The sequence below is a fragment of the Cheilinus undulatus genome, linkage group 7, assembly GCF_018320785.1.
Source record: "Cheilinus undulatus linkage group 7, ASM1832078v1, whole genome shotgun sequence".
Classification (NCBI taxonomy): Eukaryota; Metazoa; Chordata; class Actinopteri; order Labriformes; family Labridae; genus Cheilinus; species Cheilinus undulatus.
In genome coordinates, this window is record NC_054871.1 from 31787939 (window position 1) to 31809305 (window position 21367).

The 21367-nt window shown below is 39.0% G+C and overlaps 1 protein-coding gene across 1 annotated transcript in view; it reads right to left on the reverse strand.

Moving 5' to 3' along the window:
- Window positions 1-4199: 4199 nt before the first annotated feature.
- Window positions 4200-21367, reverse strand: part of zgc:92140 (uncharacterized protein LOC447854 homolog) — a 56001-nt gene continuing 38833 nt past the window's right edge. The window contains exons 3-6 of the mRNA XM_041790796.1: window positions 16064-16149; window positions 11525-11592; window positions 7672-7732; window positions 4200-5500 (exon numbers count right to left, since the gene is read on the reverse strand). Of these exons, the coding sequence (XP_041646730.1) occupies window positions 5459-5500; window positions 7672-7732; window positions 11525-11592; window positions 16064-16149 (257 nt within the window). The 3' untranslated portion in view covers window positions 4200-5458. The remainder of the gene's footprint in view (window positions 5501-7671; window positions 7733-11524; window positions 11593-16063; window positions 16150-21367) is intronic.

Consider the following 21367-nt stretch of genomic DNA (forward strand, 5'->3'; position numbering starts at 1 on the left):
ACTGAATTTGATTATTTCCATGTGGATCTTGGAGAGGGCTTAGTTTTTTGTTTTTTCTTTAGATTGGGCCTAAAGGTATAAAAGTTAGGAACCACTGCCCTAGACCAGTGGTTCTCAATTGGTGGGTCGGGACCCAAAAGTGGGTCACGGAGCAGTTTTCAGTGGGTTGCAACTAGGTGTCTGGAAAAAAAATGGCAAAAGTCCTGAAGTTCTAATTGGACATGCATTGATACCTTTTATTTTAAAGGTTTGGATTGTCCCTTTTCTTTTTTATATTAGGTGGTTTGGTCCAATCATGCTCCAAACTGCAACATACTCTATTAACGAAACATGCATTGTTTAAAATTGTTTGGAAACTCAGACTGGTGGGTCCTGATGCCGGAGGAAATGGGGCTCATTTTGCACAAATTACTGCATCACTGAGTTGTGGCATGGAGGCAGTCAGGCTGAGGCACTGCTGGGTTGATTTAAAAGCCCAAGCTGCTTTGATAGCATCTGCATTGTTGGCTCTAGTGTCTCTCACCTTCCTCTTGACATCACCACCATATTAGTATATGATCTATCAGGCCTGATGAGTTGGCTGTTCAGTCAAGCACAGTTATACCATGGTCAGTGAAACAATTAGTTCTGGCTCTGCAGGTAGGTGCCAAATCCTGCTGGAAAAGAAGATCCGTATCTACATAAGGCTTGTTGGCAGACCAAACCCTGGGGTGCTTTAAGATCTCCTAGCAGATGACTGTATTGCCTCTAGATTCAATGAAACACAGTGGACCAACACCAGCAGAAGACCTGGCACCCCAAAATCATCCCAGTCATAACTGACATTGGACTTCAAGGAGCTTGGATTCTGTACCTCTCAACCTTTCCTCCATATTCTGGGACATTTACTTACAAATGAAAAGTAAAATATACTTACATCTGAAAAGTGGACTCTGTGCCAAAGTGATCAAGGGCACCCTGCTATCTGCAGGTGTTTGTCTAGCACAGCTGTCTACCAGTAGTGAAAAAAACGTTTCCAGAATATTCTAATCCTCTTAGGTGCACCTGTATATAGGAAATCCAAAATCTGTTAAAACTCCCAAACCAATGCTGAGTTAAAGGCCTGTATGAACCAATGATGTCTGCAAAAACATCACTTGAATTCATATTTTTGAAAAACAAAAAGATTTTTCATCAGTTGGACAAGTATTCACTATGACTGTGATTGTGGCTCAGATTTATTTAAGGACTTAAATCATGCCAGCAGCCAAGAACATGATGTACCCTAATAAAGACTCTGACACTTTTGGCTCTATTTCTCTCTCTCATACACACTGAAGTGCTTAAATACACACACAGAAAGCAGGGAGGAGGGGGATCTTTATTGGTTCTTGCGTCAGGGTGGAAAGAACATTTTCTTGCCCATATTCCTGTCTGAGGTTAACGGGCAACATCCGTCTCTTCCTAGCCTTCTCCCTCCCTCTCATATTCTCACTCTCCCACTTCCATCGTCTTAATTTTCTTGCTTGTACCTCGCCTACCTCCCCCTCTCTCTGTCTGCCTGCCTTCAGCGCACATTTATTTTTCTGTGTGGGAGAGCCTCGCTGTGAGCACTGGCCCACGGGGACCCTTTCATACTGCTGCGTTGCACAGCGGCTGCAGATTGTAACCTGATGTGCCCCTGCTAGTGAGTCATGCGAGGTAAAAAAAAAAAAAGTGAGTTTGTGTTATGTGTAAAAGCAAAACAGCATAGAGAAACAGCCAGGCTCCTGAGTGTACCTTTCATAATGAGGTAATCAGCTTAACCATTGACACTCACTGAGAACATCCATGGCATCCAGTCCCACAGGGCGCACATTACGATGAGCCTGCAGCAGAAATCGATTGGGCCGGTAGAGGTTTTATATGGACTACAAACACATCACCATGCAGTCATTGGGCAATGAAACTGCTCAGCTGGTTTTTCTTTTCTTTTTCTCATTATCCAAACAAATGATTACGTCTTTATTTATTGTGATGTCTTTCAGTGAGTTTGTATCTATGGTTTGCATGCTAGAAATTAAATATTGAACTCAGGACGGGAATTGGGTCTATTTTTAACTTTTGTTGATGCCTGTTATTGATTTTCCTGTAAATGAACTCTTACAAGGAGAGCCATACAACGAACTATTACTAACAACAACCCACACAAGTTTTGAGCATTTTTTTTTACCTCTAGGCCTAGTTATTGACACAGACAAATTAAGTGCTGGCCAAATAAAACAAAAACAGTGAGATAAAGAAAAATCTTCATGTTGTGGGCTTAACTTTCTAGGTTTACTTCTGTACAATGGTCAGCTCAGAAGTAACAGTCTTTAACATAACTTTTAGGTAGTTTGAGCCATCCCCTGTAGTTCAAATAGATAGTTGTTTTAGTTAGCATACACTGTTGCTACAAGGGCTGACCCTGTGCTAATAGTAAATATGTAAGATGAAATAGAAGAAGCACAGGTGAAGAAGACAGTCGGGAAAACTAAATCAGAAATAGTGACAGTAACAACAATGTACCTGTTTTCAAACGCGGGTACAATACCTACCTTGTAACAAAGAGGTGCAGGGATGACGCAGGTAGTAGAACAAACCGGAAGTTAGCGTCACTCAGGTCCCATCAACAAAAGGCACAACATGGCCTTTTTCCACTTGTTTTGGTTATTGCTGAAGAAAAGCTAAAAAAAAAGTAGAAAAGTTCATGACACTACAGCGTTTGTTCATCAAGATAACCATCACAAATGCACACTACTTCAAATTTTGAAGTGTAAACACAACTGGTAAAAGTAAACAGCTAATATGCTAATAAAATTTTTGACCAAAATGTTTGCGGACCAAGTTTATGCTCAAGTCCATCTTTTTTTTGAGTAAATGAAAAACTGACATTACATATTTGTCATGCCCCGCCGCAAATAGAAGACATAAAAAAATATGATAGCTAAAATAGATCCCTTTATGGAAGCCCATTTCCACCAAATAGAAAAGAAAAATGTGAAAGAAAGGCAACGCTTGAAAAAAGTCCTTAATCATTATTATGAGATAAAAAGTAGACATTATGAGATAAAAAGATTAAATCATGAGATAAAAAGATGACTTTTTAAGAATTCATGTTTAACTTCTGCAATGAACAAGCCCATTCCAAATATAAATAAACAACCCAGAGACAAATAATAAAAGAGTCAGTCAGTATGCTCATGTCAAATACAGGAATGGAGAGGTAATCTGGTATATAGGGCAATTTCCTGGTGGGATGATGCACTTTGGACTGTTATAGTTTCAGCTTCATTTGTTTGTTGTAAACTAATGATGACTTTATATGTACTTGTAACTTAAATCAATCTATTTGTCTGTGGCATTCCTAGCTTTAAGTCTGGGTAAATAATTTGATTATAGAATTAATAGAGGGGGTGAAGGAATAGTGTATACAAGTATGCTGTGTTCAACCAGGGGTAAAGGGAAGATTTGCACAAAAAAAAAAAAAAAAAAAAATTACAGGGCCAGATTTTCTTCCAAGTCCAGCACTGGTCATATACCAAAACAAAGGAGATTTTTTCCTCTGATCTTATTTTAATATACCAAGTTTGGTAAGCACATTATACAGCTACAGTTTTCAGAGCCTCATTTTGATTTCAGTTCCAGCTTACTAAATGATTTTTACATTACGTTTTAGTAATTTTGTCAATTTTCATTAACTATAATAACCTTGGTTATTTTCAGAGCCTCATTTTGATTTCAGTTTCAGCTAACTTAATGATTTTTAAATTGCGTTTTAGTTATTTTGTTCATTTTATTTAACTATGATAACCTTGGTGCAGAACGAAAGTCAGTTTTTGACAGCTGACACTTTTCTTTCTATGTAAAACTAGAACTATCTAGTAAATGCACCATCCTCCTAATCCTGCCTTTATAAGTGAACACTATGTCGATTCTGGATTCTTAGTTGTGGCTGAAATGGATCTTTATCAATATATTGTTCTCCAGACTGCAGTACTGATATCTTGCCAGCAGGTAGCATAATGAACTCTCTCTGCTCTGAATCAATCTGCTCTGACTGCATGGCTTTAAGCAGCATGACCACAGGAAAATAGACCGACTCCTTATTACACTGCCAGCATGACGGCGCTTCATTACTCAGCTTATTGCAACACACACACACTCAATACACACACCCTGACACAAACAATAAGAGGTTGTTTGTTTTAATTTTTAATAGAAAAAAAGTATTCAAAATAATACAACAGGAAGTATCCAGTAAAGATGACGACAAACAAAAAATGTGATCAGGTCTGTGTTGACACTGCAACCACACATCCTCCTCTTCAGATCAGCCCTGTTCTCTGCATGTGTGTGAACACTGAGCCAAAGCAGAAAGAGAGCTGTACAGAACACTTCTGATTGATGCACATGACCGTCTGCTGGTGAAATGAAAAGGATAAAATGTGTGTTAGAGTAATGTTTTAAAGAGTGTGTTGCCATATGTACAATAAAAATACATGTGTGTGTCAGTGAGGATCGAAGGAGGATGCATGGGGCTGAAACACAGATGCTCTGAGTGCACGCAGCCTCAGTCTGCCTGCTGCGGTGATGGGAAGATAACGACATCAATGATGATGATATATTAAGAAGGAAGCCAAGAGTAAAAACAAACTGAAGAAAAGAACGCCAGAAAAAAGGAGGCAAACAACTGAACGAGTGTGAACGTAGAACAGTTAAAAAAAAGTCCTTGACTTCAGAAGGCAGGAGGAGTTTTAGAGTTTCTACATGGCCAGCTTTCTCTTTACTCTCTTATTAAAATATCACAAATTTCTTCTCCACACGCACACATTTTCTTCCTCCATGGCTGTAGGTAGGCAGGCCAAAAAGTTCAGAGTGGATCCTGGTGCTGTTGGTAACTCCTCTGCCTTCACCACACATCACACAAAGACTTTTGTTCTTCTTGGGCCTCCTTATTTGGGCCTTCCTTTGTCCAATGAAAAAATTTCAGGGTTGAATAGAACAGACACGAGTGGACAGATGGAGGGACGTTGTCCTGCTCGAGGATATAACTCAGTTTTTGACTGTTGCTAGTCCTTTTTTTCCACATTCATGGCGATGTGTGCCACATCCTCCTCCATCTCTCCCTCATCTGTCTATCCCATCATTGCTCCAACACCTCCATCTGTCCGCTCGGGGGGCCTGAAGGGCTGAGACGCTTAAAAAAGGAGGGCTGGAGACTGAAGAAAATGTCCTTTATCCCATTCTTTCTCTCGCTCTTTCACTTTCTATTAAAATACTATCTTTGCCAAACGTTCATAAACACACACATGCTCATACCAACAGATAAAGTGTCCCGTCACATCAGCGCCCCATTGGTTAAACACTGATATAGCTCATTCTCGCTTCATTCACTCTCACACTCTGTCACACACACTGTGAGGCTCTCTGTGGGGGTAAAATCTCGGGGGCCTCTGTGCTATGTCCCATCTTCCTCCTCCTCTGAACAGTAGTCTCGCCCCTGCAGAAAAAGAAGCAGAATTTAGTGGTGCAGATTTATGTTTCTTCCCCTGCTACTCAGTAATAACGTGCCTGAATTGACTGCTGACTGTCAGCATGCTGCCAGCCCCCTCACACCTGTTACACCACTCACAAAACCCTCATCGATTTGCAGGTTTGGCTTTAGAAAAAAAAAAGAACTCAGGATGAAGCAGCAAAGTGCTGACAGGTGGGCAGTTATGTTGTTTTGTTTCTTCCATCATCATGAGGAGTTAACTTAACTGCCTTTCCCTCCCTCTTCAGAGCCTCCTTACAGCTTGTATAACTCATCAGTCTTCTCTAAGACAAGGTGCACCAGAACACACAACAAGAGTGTTTGACAGTAGATACAAAAGCGTAGGACGACCTCAGGGACTTAACTGCCAGATGCTCATTTTAGGCCAGAGATACAGTGCCTATAAAATTATTCATCCCTTTAGATGTTTTCCCCTTTTATTGGTTTTATATATCAATCATGGTCAATATAATTTGTTGTCGTTGATTAAAAAACTCTTTAATGTCAAAGTGAAAACAGATTTCCCCAAAGTACTGTGAATTAAACAAAAATATGTAAGGTGAAATAAGTAACTCCATAAATATTAATCTTCTTTAAAGTGATAGATCTAATTCAACAGAGGTCCAGCTAACTGATGCTAGTATTCTCACAATTAGTAAAATAAGGATCACCTGAGGGCAGTGAATGTGTCTCAAGTGATTGTAGTATAAAGACACCTGTGTCTGGAAGGTCCAGTCACTGGTTAATCAGTATTCCTGGCTACCATTACACCATGAAGACAAAAAAAAAAAAAAAAAAAAAAAAAAAAAAAAAACACTCAAAGCAGCTCAGAGAAAAGGTTACTGAAAAGCTTAAGTGCCAGGATGGATACAAAAATAATGCTGGCCTTTATTTCTGACTTGTACTGATGTAAGTCCAAAATTCACTCTTTTTTCTTTTTATTTTTGGCCTCAACTAACTCCTGAAGGTTATTTCAGCTGCTGGTGCTTGCTTCTCAGTGTTTAAATCAGCTAAATGTCTGCTTTTTGGTGCTTAGCAGGTAGAGCATTTTTAAAAGCTGCCTGTTGTTACTAAACACAGTGATGATTCTAACAATAAGAATGATCCACTGCAGACAAGTGGAGGGATGTGAAACCAAAACAATGAGCCAAAAGAAGATGAAACATACCGCAAATGTTATTGCAACCAAGTACTGAGTAGGGGTAGGAATTGCAGAGGAATTTACATTAAATCATGATATGATAAAAGGCCCATGATACAGTAGAATCGTGTTACAGCTATTATGTGATAACTGACATATTAATAGACACTCTTATATGAGATATGGTCTCAGTTTCACCTCTTATCACACAAAGTCCTTTAACTTCTTTTCATCACTGCCCAACATTATCCCATTGTTGTCTTCTTTGGCCAATGAACTTCTACTCATGTTACTCTCATTCATGGCACAAGGGCCACTGCAAAGAGTCATGAAGTGGTCATTTAGAGAGTCAAATTGACAAGGACCTATCTGTTTAAAACTTCAAATATATAAAAGCTATAAAAGTTGCACCAGTTATGTGATAATTGTATCACAAGTCAGGACAATGATGTATTGCCTTACTGATATTTTGTCTTAATACAGCAATTCCTCCCCCCTGACCCCAACCACTAAGTGTTAATTTTCTACTGTTTCATTAGTATGAAATACTTTAAATAATAAGCAGTTTAAGAATGCCTTTCTCATGATAAGCTGTTTTAGCTATGACTGTGTATTTCTGCACGGTGTAATAACTGTATTCAAGCAATAAAACTTAACACCTATCCAAGCACTGCTAAAAATCACTTGTTCAAAGGCAGAGTTACAAAATAGCTGAATCCAGCTATGACTCAGTCATTTCACTGTACAACTTCATCCATAGTCAGAAACAACTGTTGTAGCACAAGAGGCAGAGTAAGAGGAGTGAGAGCTCATCACTGCAGCCAGGGCCTCTTCCTCCCACTCACACATATGGAGCTGACAATCTAAACTGATGGATGTTTTCATGCAGCCTGTCTCTTTAATTGCTAAGACCCAGCTGTTTCATTAAATGCGCCGAGAACCCTCATGTTCCCCTGTAAGCCAGCATTTGTAAGTGTGCAATAACATAAACCCTCACCTTCTCAATCTTCTCATCCAGCATCCTGAAAAACTCCTGCTGGCTCTCTGACGTGTGAATACTGAGAGAGAGAGAGAGAGAGAGAGAGAGAGAGAAGGAGGGGGAGAGGAAGTTGGAGGTTGGAGATGAGAAGAAGAAGGGAGGCAACAAATACATCATGAAAATTTTCCATTACACCCCCTACACAGCACACCAGTACACACACACATGCGTACATGCACATCAACACACACAAAATAATCTCTGCAGTGAAAGAAATCCATAGTTGTAGGTCTGTGGAGGGACTATCTAAAGTATTAACAAGACTTTCATAGCAAGGCTAATTACTCTTCCACTACCAGCAAACAAAACACACAAAACTCAGTCACACACAAACAGCGTAAGGCAGCATTACAAGGCATGATATACGAGTTACTTCACACGCCTTTAAGTTACATTCTAGACATGACTTTTATCAGGGGATCACCTACATCAAATGATGACAAAGTGTGCTTTTTTTTTTTTTGCTTGGAGCTACCTTGGAAGTAACACCTGCTATGAAAACTGTGCATGCATGTTTTTAATTTTAAGGAACTATCTCTTAAATGTTTTTGATCAAGGTAATTAACACAGTTTGTTAATTGCATTGCCAGGCAGCACTCAATTAAATCAGTAAAAGAAGATGACACGTAAAGACTGCTCAGCTCAACCCAGTTCTGTTTCTTACTTCTCATTTTAAATTCTGGGCTCTTTTAGTTTTTCAAATTTCCTTCAATAATTACACATGGAAGTTAAACATACAAAACCAAACCACTGTATGGAAAAACAACAGAGAAAACAAAACAAGACATTTCAGGACATATAACACAGAGGGGGGATACGAAACCTACTTTGAATACATTTTCAGTTTATTTGAATGATATGATTAATTTCATATTTCGGCATCTCAAACTGTAAAAATGTCAGGTGGCACAACCAATATTTCAGGAGTTGAAACTGCAGAAAGTGTAAATATAAGAAATAAATAATGTTATTCAAAGCTCTAAAAATATTCACTTTACTTCTAATTAGGTAAAACAGGTATAACATATTAAAAAATTGCATTAATTAAAGTTTAGCTTAGATGGATGCGTACACTTTCCATGTCAGGTAGTATAACCAAGGTAAAATGGTCAAATGTCATTTTACCATGAAATACTTTGTTTTATTTTAAAAATGTAAGTATCTGTAGGTGAGTATTTGTAGCTCCAGTGACCTGTATAAGCCCATCTGCTGGAGGTTGTACATGCAGACACGCTCTGAAGGCCATTACTTGTATGCCAAAGTGGCATGTTACTATTGTCCAAGTACCACTCAAAAAAACTTTAAGCTTTCTGGTTTCTGTTAGTTTGACTTCCTGATAAAGGCTTGTTGCTGAAATGCATCCAAGTGTGTTTTTAAGGTCTATATATGACCATGTTGTTTGAGGAGAGTGTCCTGGAGTTTTTTTCGTTGTGTAATTATCAACTTCATGTATTCCATTTCCAAAGAGCACCTTAAAAAAGATTTTATTAAGTCCATGATGCACTCCTTTCTTTAGTTTTTTTAAGTGACATTTCTATCGAGGAACATTTTGGTCAACACATTTTTTATATGTTTATAAAAGTTGTATGGATGTTACTAGATGATTCATTCGCAGTGGTTCAATAAAAGAGTTGTTCACAAAAAAAGAACAGTCGTTTTCTTTTTTTTTTTTTTTTTAATCAATGTAGACATTTCAGTCCAAAATTGTCACTATTGTATATATGAGTCCAGTAATTTGAGCATAGTAGAAATTTGATTTAATGCCATATATTTAAAAAATAAATAAATTCTTTGTTTATGATGTCTGGGAATTCTTTTTTACAAAGAGCTGTGCCACTACAGAGAGCACAAAAAAGGTCTGCAGTAAGTGACGGCTGCAGCAAATAAAGCATGTCTTGAAAACCGTTTCCCTCAATATCCCTGTTTTTGTTTTTCACAGCAGTAAGTACATTCCAATAAGAGGGACGCGAGGTTTCATTGGTGTGATGGGAGACTGTTCAATAAATTTTTAACATTTAAAGCTGAAGATATAAGAGCAGAAATATATTAATGGTAGATTCTGAATACTGAATAAAACACAAGATACTTGTGCCCTATAAAGAGGATCAGCGCTCAGAGAATAAATCCCTAATCCATTACTATTTGCCTTCACAAGTCAACCGTGCAGACCGATGGGTAGTAAGAAACCTGCACTTCACCAGGGTTGTCAAGTGGGAACCCTCCTTCATCATTTTTTTGTCCAGTTAGTCCCATAACACCTTCAGAGGGCTGAACAGTGGTCTCCATGCCGGCTGTCACCACCCACCATGCCAACACGGACACATCATCTTACCTATCATACTACATGGCTCACACAGCCTCAACAGCATGCCACCTTCAACAGACCCAGGCTACATGCAAGCTACAGGTAGTGACAATGCTGATGCTACCTTCCTTAACACCACTCATGATTACAGTGCAACAATTATAGTACAAACATTACAGCTACTCTACCTTTGATACTGGTATCTCATTAACTGACATGGGCCACATCAGTCTAGGAAATAGCCCAAACTGCAAACACCATAGCTTCAACCTCCCTGGGAGCCCTGATTTAGCAATCCTCCCTAATCCCTCCACTACATCTTCTCTAAACTGCTCCACCTGTTCACTGTCATTAAGGTTTTCATTACACCATCTCCCTTAGCTCTTTACTGGCTTCTCCCTGATCGATGGTATTTCTTCCTCATCTACAAAAAACTTCCTGTCAACAATCTTCCCTCTGGATACTGAGATGCTCCTGGAAGTAGTAGACTTGATCTTCATGCTAGCCCACTGAGATTCTTATTTAACATCTCCAGTAGCCTTCTCGTGCATGGCACTGTTGTGGTCACCAGTGTCATGTCATCCATGTAAGCCGTGATTGGTGGGAAGCACATCCCATCCTGCCATCTCTCCCCTCCTACCACCCACTTGGATCAGAGGATTCCTTCTCCTTAGGAATCAGGATCCCCACTGCTCTACACCAGGCTTTTGGGATAGACTGTTTCTCCCAGACTAACCTTAATAACTGCCACAGAAACCTAAGGACAACAGGCTTGTTTTTATAAACCCTGTAGGGGACTCTGTTTGGCCCTGGGGCTGAAGAGGCCTTTGCACACCTTACTACATCCTGCACTTCCTTCCACCTTGGTGGTTTAACATCCATACTAAACTCTATCTCCCCTAGTGGTGGGATGTCGGGTGGGAGGCCCAACTCCCTTTTCTGTCCTGGAGCTGAATGCGTTCTTTTAAGTACTCCTCTACCTCTTGTTTTGATGCTCTAACCTGCCCTCCCTTTTCCTGAATGAACAACACTTTAGTAAACTTAAAAGGATCCCTATAAAATGCGGTCCTAGTCCGCTCCTGCTGCTTCCGTTTCCTCCTTGGTTGTTCTGCCCTTCTAGGTGTTACTAGTCTATTTCTTAGCTCCTCCTGTAAAACATTATTTCCCTCTCTCTTCTCTTCTGTAGTCTTCCTCCACTGTCTCCTTAACTTTCTCTTCTCCTTGACTAACTTATCTATCTCTTTCTGTCTTCTAGATTTAGCTGGCTGCACCCTCTCAACCCTGCTTCTGTCATGCACTCCAAATCTTTCTACACCATATGCATATATCATATCTCCTATCATCTTTAGCTTGTTTACTGCCATTCCCTTGATCCCCTCTTACAACATTGCAAGATCCCTGTTAACTGTCTCTCACTCTTTCCTCTCCCTTGCCTTAGGCCATTTGACTTTGGCTTGAGAAGATATACAGGACATTTACAGCATGCAGTTTTCTTCTGCCACTTACTTCGACTTGATGTTGGCAGCAGCGACCTCTTTCTGCTGTTTTCCTTTGTACTGCACATTACTCTTCTCCTGAAGACACAAACACACCATTAGTTTTCATTATTAGCTGATAAAACAGGAAAAAAACAAACATGTCCTATCAGCAAACAGCCCCTGCTCTGAATGCAAACGTCATGTCTACATTATTAAATCATATTCTCGCCCAGCTGGCACTGTGAGCACACCAGACATAAGACACAGATATTATTTATGAAGGTCTAATAAAACTGTCCCATCAGGTCAGTGATGTTTGGCTATATAATGTTCCATGTTTGTTAAAGCTTTGTGTACATGCGTCAGTGATATAATACAGAAATACAGCAGGAGTTAACTGCACAGATTGCAAGCTGCATCTTTGGCTGCTCGCTGTGTTTGTGTGGTGGTGATTTTGAAACCTTTTTTGGGAGGAAGCGACAGCCGTAATGATGACAGGTGTTAGGAAACACATACAGGTCTGACCACTTGTAGTGGCTCTGCTGGCCTCTTTCCTGCCTGAGTAAAAATGTGTGATGGGTCTTCCAGTAACTCATTCGACTAAGCAGCATGACAAACCTCAAACTTTGTAACAACAGCCATGTGAATATTTTAGTCACATGTTTTTCTGGGACAGAAACGGGTGTTAAGACTTCTGCAAAATACCAGGGCATCCTGTTTGTTTGCTGAATTCAACTAATATATAAGGAAAACACTACAGTACTTGCAATTTTTTCAAACTAAGTAATATGATATAATCTCTTATGTCTCTATGATCAAAAGTACAGGAATCAGAAAAACTAGAAAAAAATTATATCTATTTCATCAGACAGGTGCTTAGGAAATGAATTAATGCATTAAAAATTGTTCTCCTGTACAAAGTCTTAATTACACAAGTGCTGGCAGAACATTGGTACTGAAATGTTCTCAGTGTTTTTGTGTGTTTTGAAAGTGTACAGAAGTTTGCCTGCAATTTTAATAATCGAGAACAAGAAATTACCAGTTGTCCCCCCTGTGTTGCTGTTGTACGATTCAGTACTGTAATATTGCCAATATTGTATAATCTAATTGCTTGTGATGTTGGTAACCATTAAAAACAAATTCCCAATACTAGGTTTCAAAGGCTTTTTGTGTCTGTGTTGTACCTTAATATGAAAGGCCAATATTCTTGCTGATTTTCAGAGTGTGCAGGGGTTTTCCTGCAGTTTTTGATACTTGAAACAATTAAAGGTGCATCTAAAAAAAGAATATCATGAAAAGGCTTTCCCCCCTTGATTTAACTAAAGAAATGAAACTTCTATATATTATGGATTCATCATTACAAGGTGTACAATTTGAAGCCTTTTTTGTTTAAATCTTGATGATTAAGGTTTACTGCTCACAAAGATCAAAACTCCATTATCTCAAATATTAGAACATCACAAAACACCAATCCAAAAAAGGATTCATCATACAGAAATGTTGACCTTCTGGAAAATTGTGCTCATTTATGCACTCAGTAGTTGGTTGAGGCTCCATTTTTTACTGCATCAATGTTATGTGGCATGGAGCCAATCAGTCTGTGGCACTGCTGGGGTGTTATGAAGCCCATGTTGCTCTGATAGGAGCCTTCAGCTCGTCTGTATTGTTGAGTCTGGTGTCTCTCATCTTCCTCTTGACATTTCTCCAGAGATTCTCTATGGGGTTCAGGTCAGGCTAGTTGGCTGGCCAGTCAAGCTAAAACACATTGGACCAGCAGCAGCAGTAGAGCAGCAGCAGCAGATGACATGGCACCTCAAACCATCACTGACTATGGAAACTAAAAATGCCAGACTTCAAGCACTTTGGATTCTGTGCCTCTTCCTCTGGATTATGGGACCTTGATCTCAAGATGAAATTCACATTTTAGTTTCATCTGACAACAGGACCTTGGACCACTGAGTAACAGTCCAGTTCTTTTTCTCCATAGCCCAGGCGAGATGCTTATGACATCTGTAGTTCAGGAGTGGCTCAACACTAGGAACACAACACTTGTAGCCCTTTTCCAAGACACGTCTGTAAGCTCATCCCTGTTGCTTGTGCGCCTTTTCTTACTACACTTTTCCCTTACAGTCAACTTTCTATGAGTATGCTTTGATACGGCCCCTGAGAACAGCCTGCCCTTTTAGCAGTGGCATTTTGTGGTCCCTCCATGTGAAGCGTGACAATGATTGTCTTGTGGACTTTTGTAAAGTCAGCAGTCTTCCTCATGGTTGCAAAGACTGAGTGAGAGAGTGAGAGACTGAAGGCTCCTTTGCAAATTGGACTTTTTGTAACATTGTAATATTCTGAGCTAGTGGAATTTTTATTTTCATCTTTTTTAGCTGTAAACTGTAATCATCAAGATAACAACGAAAAAAGTCTTGAAATGTTTCACTTTGTATAAGATGAATCTCAGATTAATGGAAGTTAAACTTTTTGAAGTAGATCACAGAAAAAAAATGAACTTTCCACCTGTGCACTCATGTTTTAGCTTGTTGTGATAAGGCCAGTTTTTAAGCTGCGGTAATAAAAATTGGTGACAATGTGACACAATTAGATTTTCATGTGAGGATTTATAGTTACACTGGTCATTGTTTAACCACTTTCTCGTATGCCAGCCAGTGTGATTGTAATTCAGAAAAAGCATACAGGCTCACTTTACACATCTGTGTGTTTTTAGCTGTTTGATTGATTAAAAAGGAGGATATGAGCCAGCAAACCCATCTATAGGATATTATGATAAAGTCTATGAAGTCTGAATAGATGATCTTCTCTTGAGGCTTAAACCAAATTCAAGTGATTCTAGGAGAAGTGGAAATTATATATTTCCCACAATGCCCTTCTTCAGACCTTTTTGATGTAAAATGTCATCACCTATTTGTTTATAAAAGGAGGAAACCAGGCACCCCAAAGATGAAAAACAACAACAAACAAACAAACAAACAAAAAAAACGTGGAAGAAAATACTTTTAAAAAACTTTACCTTAATGGCCAAATCATTTAAAAAGCCAACATGTTAGGTCTGTTAGCCCCGATGAAGACCCATTTGGCCAAAACATGCTGGCCTTTTAAAGGGATACTTCAACATTTTGTCAAATTCGCCCATTGCCATAATTCCTATAGTCTTAGTAATAGGTTCATTTCCTTTAGTTGTCGGTGCAAGCTGTTTCTAGATCTGGGGGGACTGATATACCAGCTACACAGCTAACGCTATAGAGACAGATGGTAATTTTGGCTTTCCCTCATCAAACTCATCAAATACACAATCCAACAACTCTAAAATGCTCTCGTGGACAAGTTGTGACCTGCACATTCACCACGCTATGAAATAATCATGGAACGTTACTGGATGGAGGTGTTTTAAAGCTAAATGCAAAGCCAGAACTGCCAAGTAACTACAGCACTGCCACAGGCGAGCACTGTGTCACTCCGCCCAGTGGTTTACTTGGAAAGTAGTTCAGAGTATTTGCTTCATGTGTCGTAATGTTACATAATTATACATTATTATTTCATAGCGTGGTGAATGTACAGGTCACAACTTGTTCACGAGCGTTTTGGAGTTGTTGGATTGTGTATTTGATGAGTTTGATGAGGAAAAGCCAGACTACCGTAAGACTCCATTGAGTTGGCACAGAAGTTCCAAACTCAGCAGCGCCGATCTAAAAATAGCTTGTACGGACAACTAAAGGTAACAAACCTACTACTAAGACTATAGGGATTATGGGAATGGGCAAATTTGCCAAAATGTTGAAGAAGTCCCTTAAATGATTTGGCCATTATAATAAAGGCGTTTTTAGTATTTCCTTCCTCATTTCTTACGTTCTTCATCTCTGGAGTGCCTGGTTTCCTCTTTTATAGAGGACATTATTTCCCCCTGTTCTTCAAGAGCACCTATGTTTTACAATTCTTACACTTCAGTCATGTTGAGCAACCGGTTATCCGTCTTTGTTATCTGTGTGATTATGTCTCTTTTTTCCTTCTTTTTTTTATATTTAAAAAAAAAAACATGTTCTACTCTTTGTTTTGTCTTTATATGCTAAAAAGCTGACCAGTGATTACCACACAAGTATTTGTAATGTGTTTAATTTAAATGAAAAAGCAAAAAGAGGAGTAAGTATGCCAAAACTTTATAAAATGGAGGTTTAAACTGCAAGAAGTTTTTTGGTCAGCTTGGTGCACAATCACATGTACTCAGACTTTATTTTCCTCTGTTAAAAACCACAGGTTTTGCAGGATGGCGTCAAACCAACCAAGCGATCATCCCCCACATTCCAAACACGCCAGCATGTTGTCTCCACCTGCGTGTGAGGCAACTTTCTGTGTGTTTTTACTCGTGTGGAAGAGACAATAAGTGCGTATGTGGGAGCTGCCGAGGCTGTTGGAGCTGCCTGTGGACACAAACACGAGCCTGTTCGCTTCAGCTGATAAACTGTCAGGAAAAGGTCTGAGGCTCTGTGTGGATGACAGACTGTCAGTGGAGCTCGATTTGGTGTGTATGTGTGTCCGTTTTTGCGTGTGCGTCTCTCACCAGGTTCTCCTGGTTGCGTGCATTCACCCGGTTTTCATCCCCTCTCATGTACTTCACCTCCTCCACTCCCTTCATCTTGTACTCATCTGTGGAGAGAGATAGGTATGATTAAAGGAGGGAGAGAGACAGGAAAGAAAGAAATGACAACATCTATTTATCGGACATCTCGCACAGAACAAACACTGACCAGATGCTCTTCATTCATTCGCCTCAACATGATCTAAAGGTCATAAATGGCTGTACCACATCAAATCAGCTTCACTGTCAAACAGGCACGATGACTAAAGTATTCATTTAAGTCATATTAAGCCCAAGGTAATGTAATTACTCCAACCTGATGCAGTGTTTTAGAAAGTGGACATGACAGTCAAGATACAAGCAGAAGGACACAAGTTATCTCTGAATTTTACACGGCTGAGTGAGTAAAGAGAAAGCCTAAACAGAGAGACAGTTAGAGTGAATACACGAGCATTTGAAGTCAGAAAAGAGACAGGAGGGAGAAAAAAATAGCACGGATAAGAAGGAGGAAGCTTGAGGGGATTAAAGATCAGTTAAACAGCTTCTAGGCTACATGGAAAGCTTAGACAGTTAAGACTGTTTAAGACAAACTCAGAGGCAAGGAAAGGTAGCACTTCAGCTAAACTGCATGGCAAAAAAGCCACACCTTCACTGTACATGCTTAATATCTGTTACACATGTAAATAAGATCTGATGGGTTGAATTCAGCATCTTTTACTGAGTGTTGGTTATACATCCTGCCCTGTAAAATTCACTGTTTGTATCTTATTTAGAAAAACAGTAAGTTACTTAAAATGTGAGTGTTATAACCAACAATTTGCCAACAGTCCAAGATCTTTTGAAGGATTTAAACATAAGAAAGGCTGAAAAATCCATGGATGCATTAAAAGGTACTGTATTTTTAACACCTAAAGCTGTAAAATCAGTGTGAAGTTTGATAAAGGCTAAAAGTTCAAGGTCTTAATTGCCAAGACAAGGGACTCACTTGAGAACCCTGCTGAAAGTTTTCATGTGAAAAAGTGACACTTAAGTTAATAAAAGGCAAGTAAAGGGGCGAAATGTTAAATGCGAATTAGATGTGTAAACTCTTCAAACTGCCTGTTTTCTCAGCACAGAGATTCAAAGCTCTGTGTCAGAGCTACAGTGACTTAGTGAAAAGTCAAAAACATTAAACAATTGGCAGTTCATTAACTCTTAGGGGATATTGTGCAGATTTTACGTGCTTTTCATTCATCATTTTTTAGATGATTTTGGTTGTGTTCTTGTATATGGCATAAATTTTGGCAAGATTGTGTATTTTTATTTGATCTTGCTATTTCCAGCTCAGCTCCTACAGTAAGCCTTAAATCACGTAAGTAAAAGTTACACTCTTGCTGTTAAGTGCAAAAAATGCTCCACTGAAACCCATTCAAATTACAATTTTGATCTCACTTCCATTAAAGCATTATACATGCATTTTATTAAATCTGGGTGTCAATCTGGACTATGCCTTCAAATTGATCATTTTTACTATTAATAGTATGGTACTGTACTATTTTACACTACCACCAGAGGCCGTCATTTTGACCATATTTGGCATATGGAAAAAAGCATGCTAAACATGGAAAAAATAATAATGCATAAAAATCAGTGTCACTGATAATCATTAAAATATTACAGGCTGTAATAACACAAAAACTGACCTCTGCATGTAGTATATTGAAAGTAATACATTTTTCTGTTTTTTTTTTCATCGAAAAACATGGTGGCATCATGACAAAAAGCTGGTAACTGAAAAAATCTTTAAAAATTGATGGATATTTGATATCAATATTAAAGTGAAAAACACGGCTCAGTGGAAGTACAACAAAATATCACTGTACAATAGTTTTTATAGCTACCATATGAAAAGGGCATTTTTTGCACATAACAGGTTAAGTGTGACTAATATGCCAACAATCCCTAAGGGTTAATATTATTACAGCTGTAACTTTATCAATAAGACGTCAGGTACATCTTATTTTCTGCAGTTCTCTGAAGATGTGCCCCAAGGTTTGGTCTTAGATCCTATTTTATTTTCTATTTAGTTTAACAATCTGTATGAAAAGTTACTCACAACATTTTTATGCAGATGACAACATTATTTGTTAGTCATCCTTGATAAGGCAGGCTTTTGAGTTTTTACAGCCTGTTTTTAGTGCTATTCAATCTTGTCTGCAGAAACTTAAACCGGTTTTAAATGCAGACAAAACCAAACTCATGGTATTCTCCAGTTCAAGTGATTAACTAGGGAACGTCCCTTCAGTCTTATATTCGCAAGGTAGACCCACTGAGCTAGTCTCTAACATCTGCGTTTTCTTACTGGTCTTGAGCTTTTGTCCAAAGCACTCATGGCCAATTTGGTCTCAAAACTTAGAGTGAAAATAGGTCTCTATTATAAGGGATTTTTACACAGAGATTTCGCAATAAAGGCAAAAAGGCATGCCCGTCTCTGTTCCACAACAAGCAATTCACACAAAGGTGTAACAGAGCCGTGCATGCCCGAGCTTACACACACACACCCAGCGTCCCGTAATCAGATGGCAGCCACTGCCCGAGCTGCTGCTTTCAATGAAACTCGAAACTCTGGATTTCTCAGTTCAAAACTTTGTATTTTCTAAATGAAATACGGGGAAAATAACATGAACATTTATTTTGATCGATTAGATCCAAAAGACTTTTTTCCACCATGTTTCTGAGTTGGAGGTCCAATTTTAAGCAGTGTCACAGTGCACATATTTACGTCGGAGGTCGGAAACTTCAGAGTACCGAGCTCACTTGAACACACCATGGAACTTTTCAGATGCTGCTGTAAGCAGAGATGTGTCTGCTCTCTCCTCTCCTATACAGAGTGTGATCAGCTCTCTAACCTCCCAGTCTCTCCAGTTAATCCACTTTATTCTTTGTTTTATCCCCCTGTTGTTTTTGCCGATGAAATGCCGCTCAATTAAACCGTGCTTGTTTTTAATTCTCTCGTTTATGGAGACAGCAGCACACACTCGCTGTTGCAGAGTTTATAGAGTTTGAAATACGCACGCCCAGTCGAGGAGACCAGTCGAAGCGTAACAGAGAGAAAGACAGCGAATTGTAGCGAGAATACTCACAATGCTGGGAGGAATAGAGGAATATTCACCCTCTGCCATGACTTCCACTCATCCAGTGAGACCATGGGTGAGACTGTCAGTGCATCTGTTGGCACCAGCAGGCAATGCTTTCGCCATGACAGTCACCCATAGCAAAGCCAGCGCTTTGCTTCACTGTGTTTCCACCCCACTGGGGAGGGAGTAATCGGCAAATGCCGTGGTGGGGGGCACATGGGGACGGATCCGGGAATTTTTTAAAGGATTCTTCACTATTGGGAGTTAGGGCTAATGGCTGAGGTCTGCGCTCTCTGAGTGCTTTTCTAGTTTGTAATCTGTCTCATGAATATGTATTATTTGTTACGACATGTCCTGCTGATCTGGCAAGGTTGTGAAAGAGATCTCAAACTCAATGGGTCTTCCCCCTGGTCAAATAAAAAAATAAATGCCATTTTTACAATCATGGACCAACGAACCTCCTGAGACCTGAGCTTGTTTGGAAAGCATTTTTAGTTTCTCCCACTTATTTGGGATAAACAGGACATGATAAGTTAAAACATCGGCCTTGACTTTGAACAGGAAGTTCTTGGAAAGTTTCCTTTCCAAAAATTCAAACAAATTCCCTGAAATTAAAAAAAATGTATAAACATTCCAATAAAAAATGTCCCCCAAAAATTCCATGTTAATTCCTGAAAAAAATTAAAACAAATTCCCCCCAAAATACAAAGTAAATTAAAAAAAGAATACAAATAGATGTTCCCAAATTCAAAGAAAATTATGGAAACATCCAAATAAATTCCCTGAAATATCCATGAAAATTCCACCAAATTTCACACAATTCTGATGAATTCAGACAAAGCTCAGTCTAACTATCAGCTACCCTCAGTATAATTGGTGTTAGTTTAGTGGTGACTTTTTATTCATGGAGTTATTTTAGATTCTGGAGGGACTGGGACAACAGGTATTGTGTAAAGCAGTGGTTTTCAAATGTTTTTTTGGATGACGTTCCCTCCTAAGACCAAGCCAAAATCTCAATGCACACCATTTTCATATCCATGCACAATAAAAAAAATGTATTTGATTAGTGCTGAGTGAAAAAATTATGAAGAACTTGCTGGTGCACTTTAGATCAGTAAACTAGTTGATAAAACACATTATATGGAGCTTCTTTAACTGTGTAAGATATATAGTCTAATAAGTGAGCATCAAAATTTAAGTTGCACCAACATTTTCTGGGGCTTTACTTAAATAGTTGGCTTTACTATTTAGCTTAGTATTGATGAAAAATTCCCTGCCAACTTGACATTTTTAGTTATGATCATGTCACGTAAACTAAAAGGCCACAGGAGGTATTAAGTTTTGCCCCTCAACTTTAAAAAAATAAGATGTGAAACTTATTACTTAACCATTCTATGTTGTGCCCTCATATTTGTTTTAACAGTATGCAGAAAGAGCTCTTTAAGACACGATGTTACAGTATCTTTTAGTTGTTGTATAGTTGTAGTAATAATAAGGTATAGCTAGACAAATTACCATGGCACACCTAGACTTGTCTCAAGGCACAACATTTAGAAACTACTTGTGTAAAGCATAAATAACAGCAGATAGACATTAGACTTGTTTTTGACCCATATTTGCTTTCAGTCAAGCCAGAAATAGAGCAAAAAACCTGAATTGGACAATCCCCAAAGGTTTTTTTGCCTCAAAGTAATCAACAATATCACAATTAATCCGACACTACTGTAACTGATCCACTGTCTAAAAACTCTGCATACAGCACCTTTATGTAAGAACAAACCCCACCTAACCTTGAGCAGAACAATAACAGCACACCAGGTTCCTGCTGACTACCTGCTGTAGGACATTTACCTGATAAAATAGCCGTGACACTGATACACACACAAACTCCCACCTCTCCGCCTTATCTGCTGCACTCTTTGTATTTTGCCCTCACTCTATCAGCAGTCTGTTTGTTTATCCATGAGTCTGTCTGTGCCACTTTGTACCCAACTGAAAGCTTCCCCCTCCCTCTACTCTCTTTCTCACAATCCACCTGGATCATTCGTGTGTTTCTCTGCATGTTCGCCTTCCCATGTATGCGCCTCACATGTGCAAAAACTCAGCGTAAAACCAAACATGGCCTGCATTGCTCTGCTGATGTGAAGTCATTTCAAAGTGAAAAAGAGGG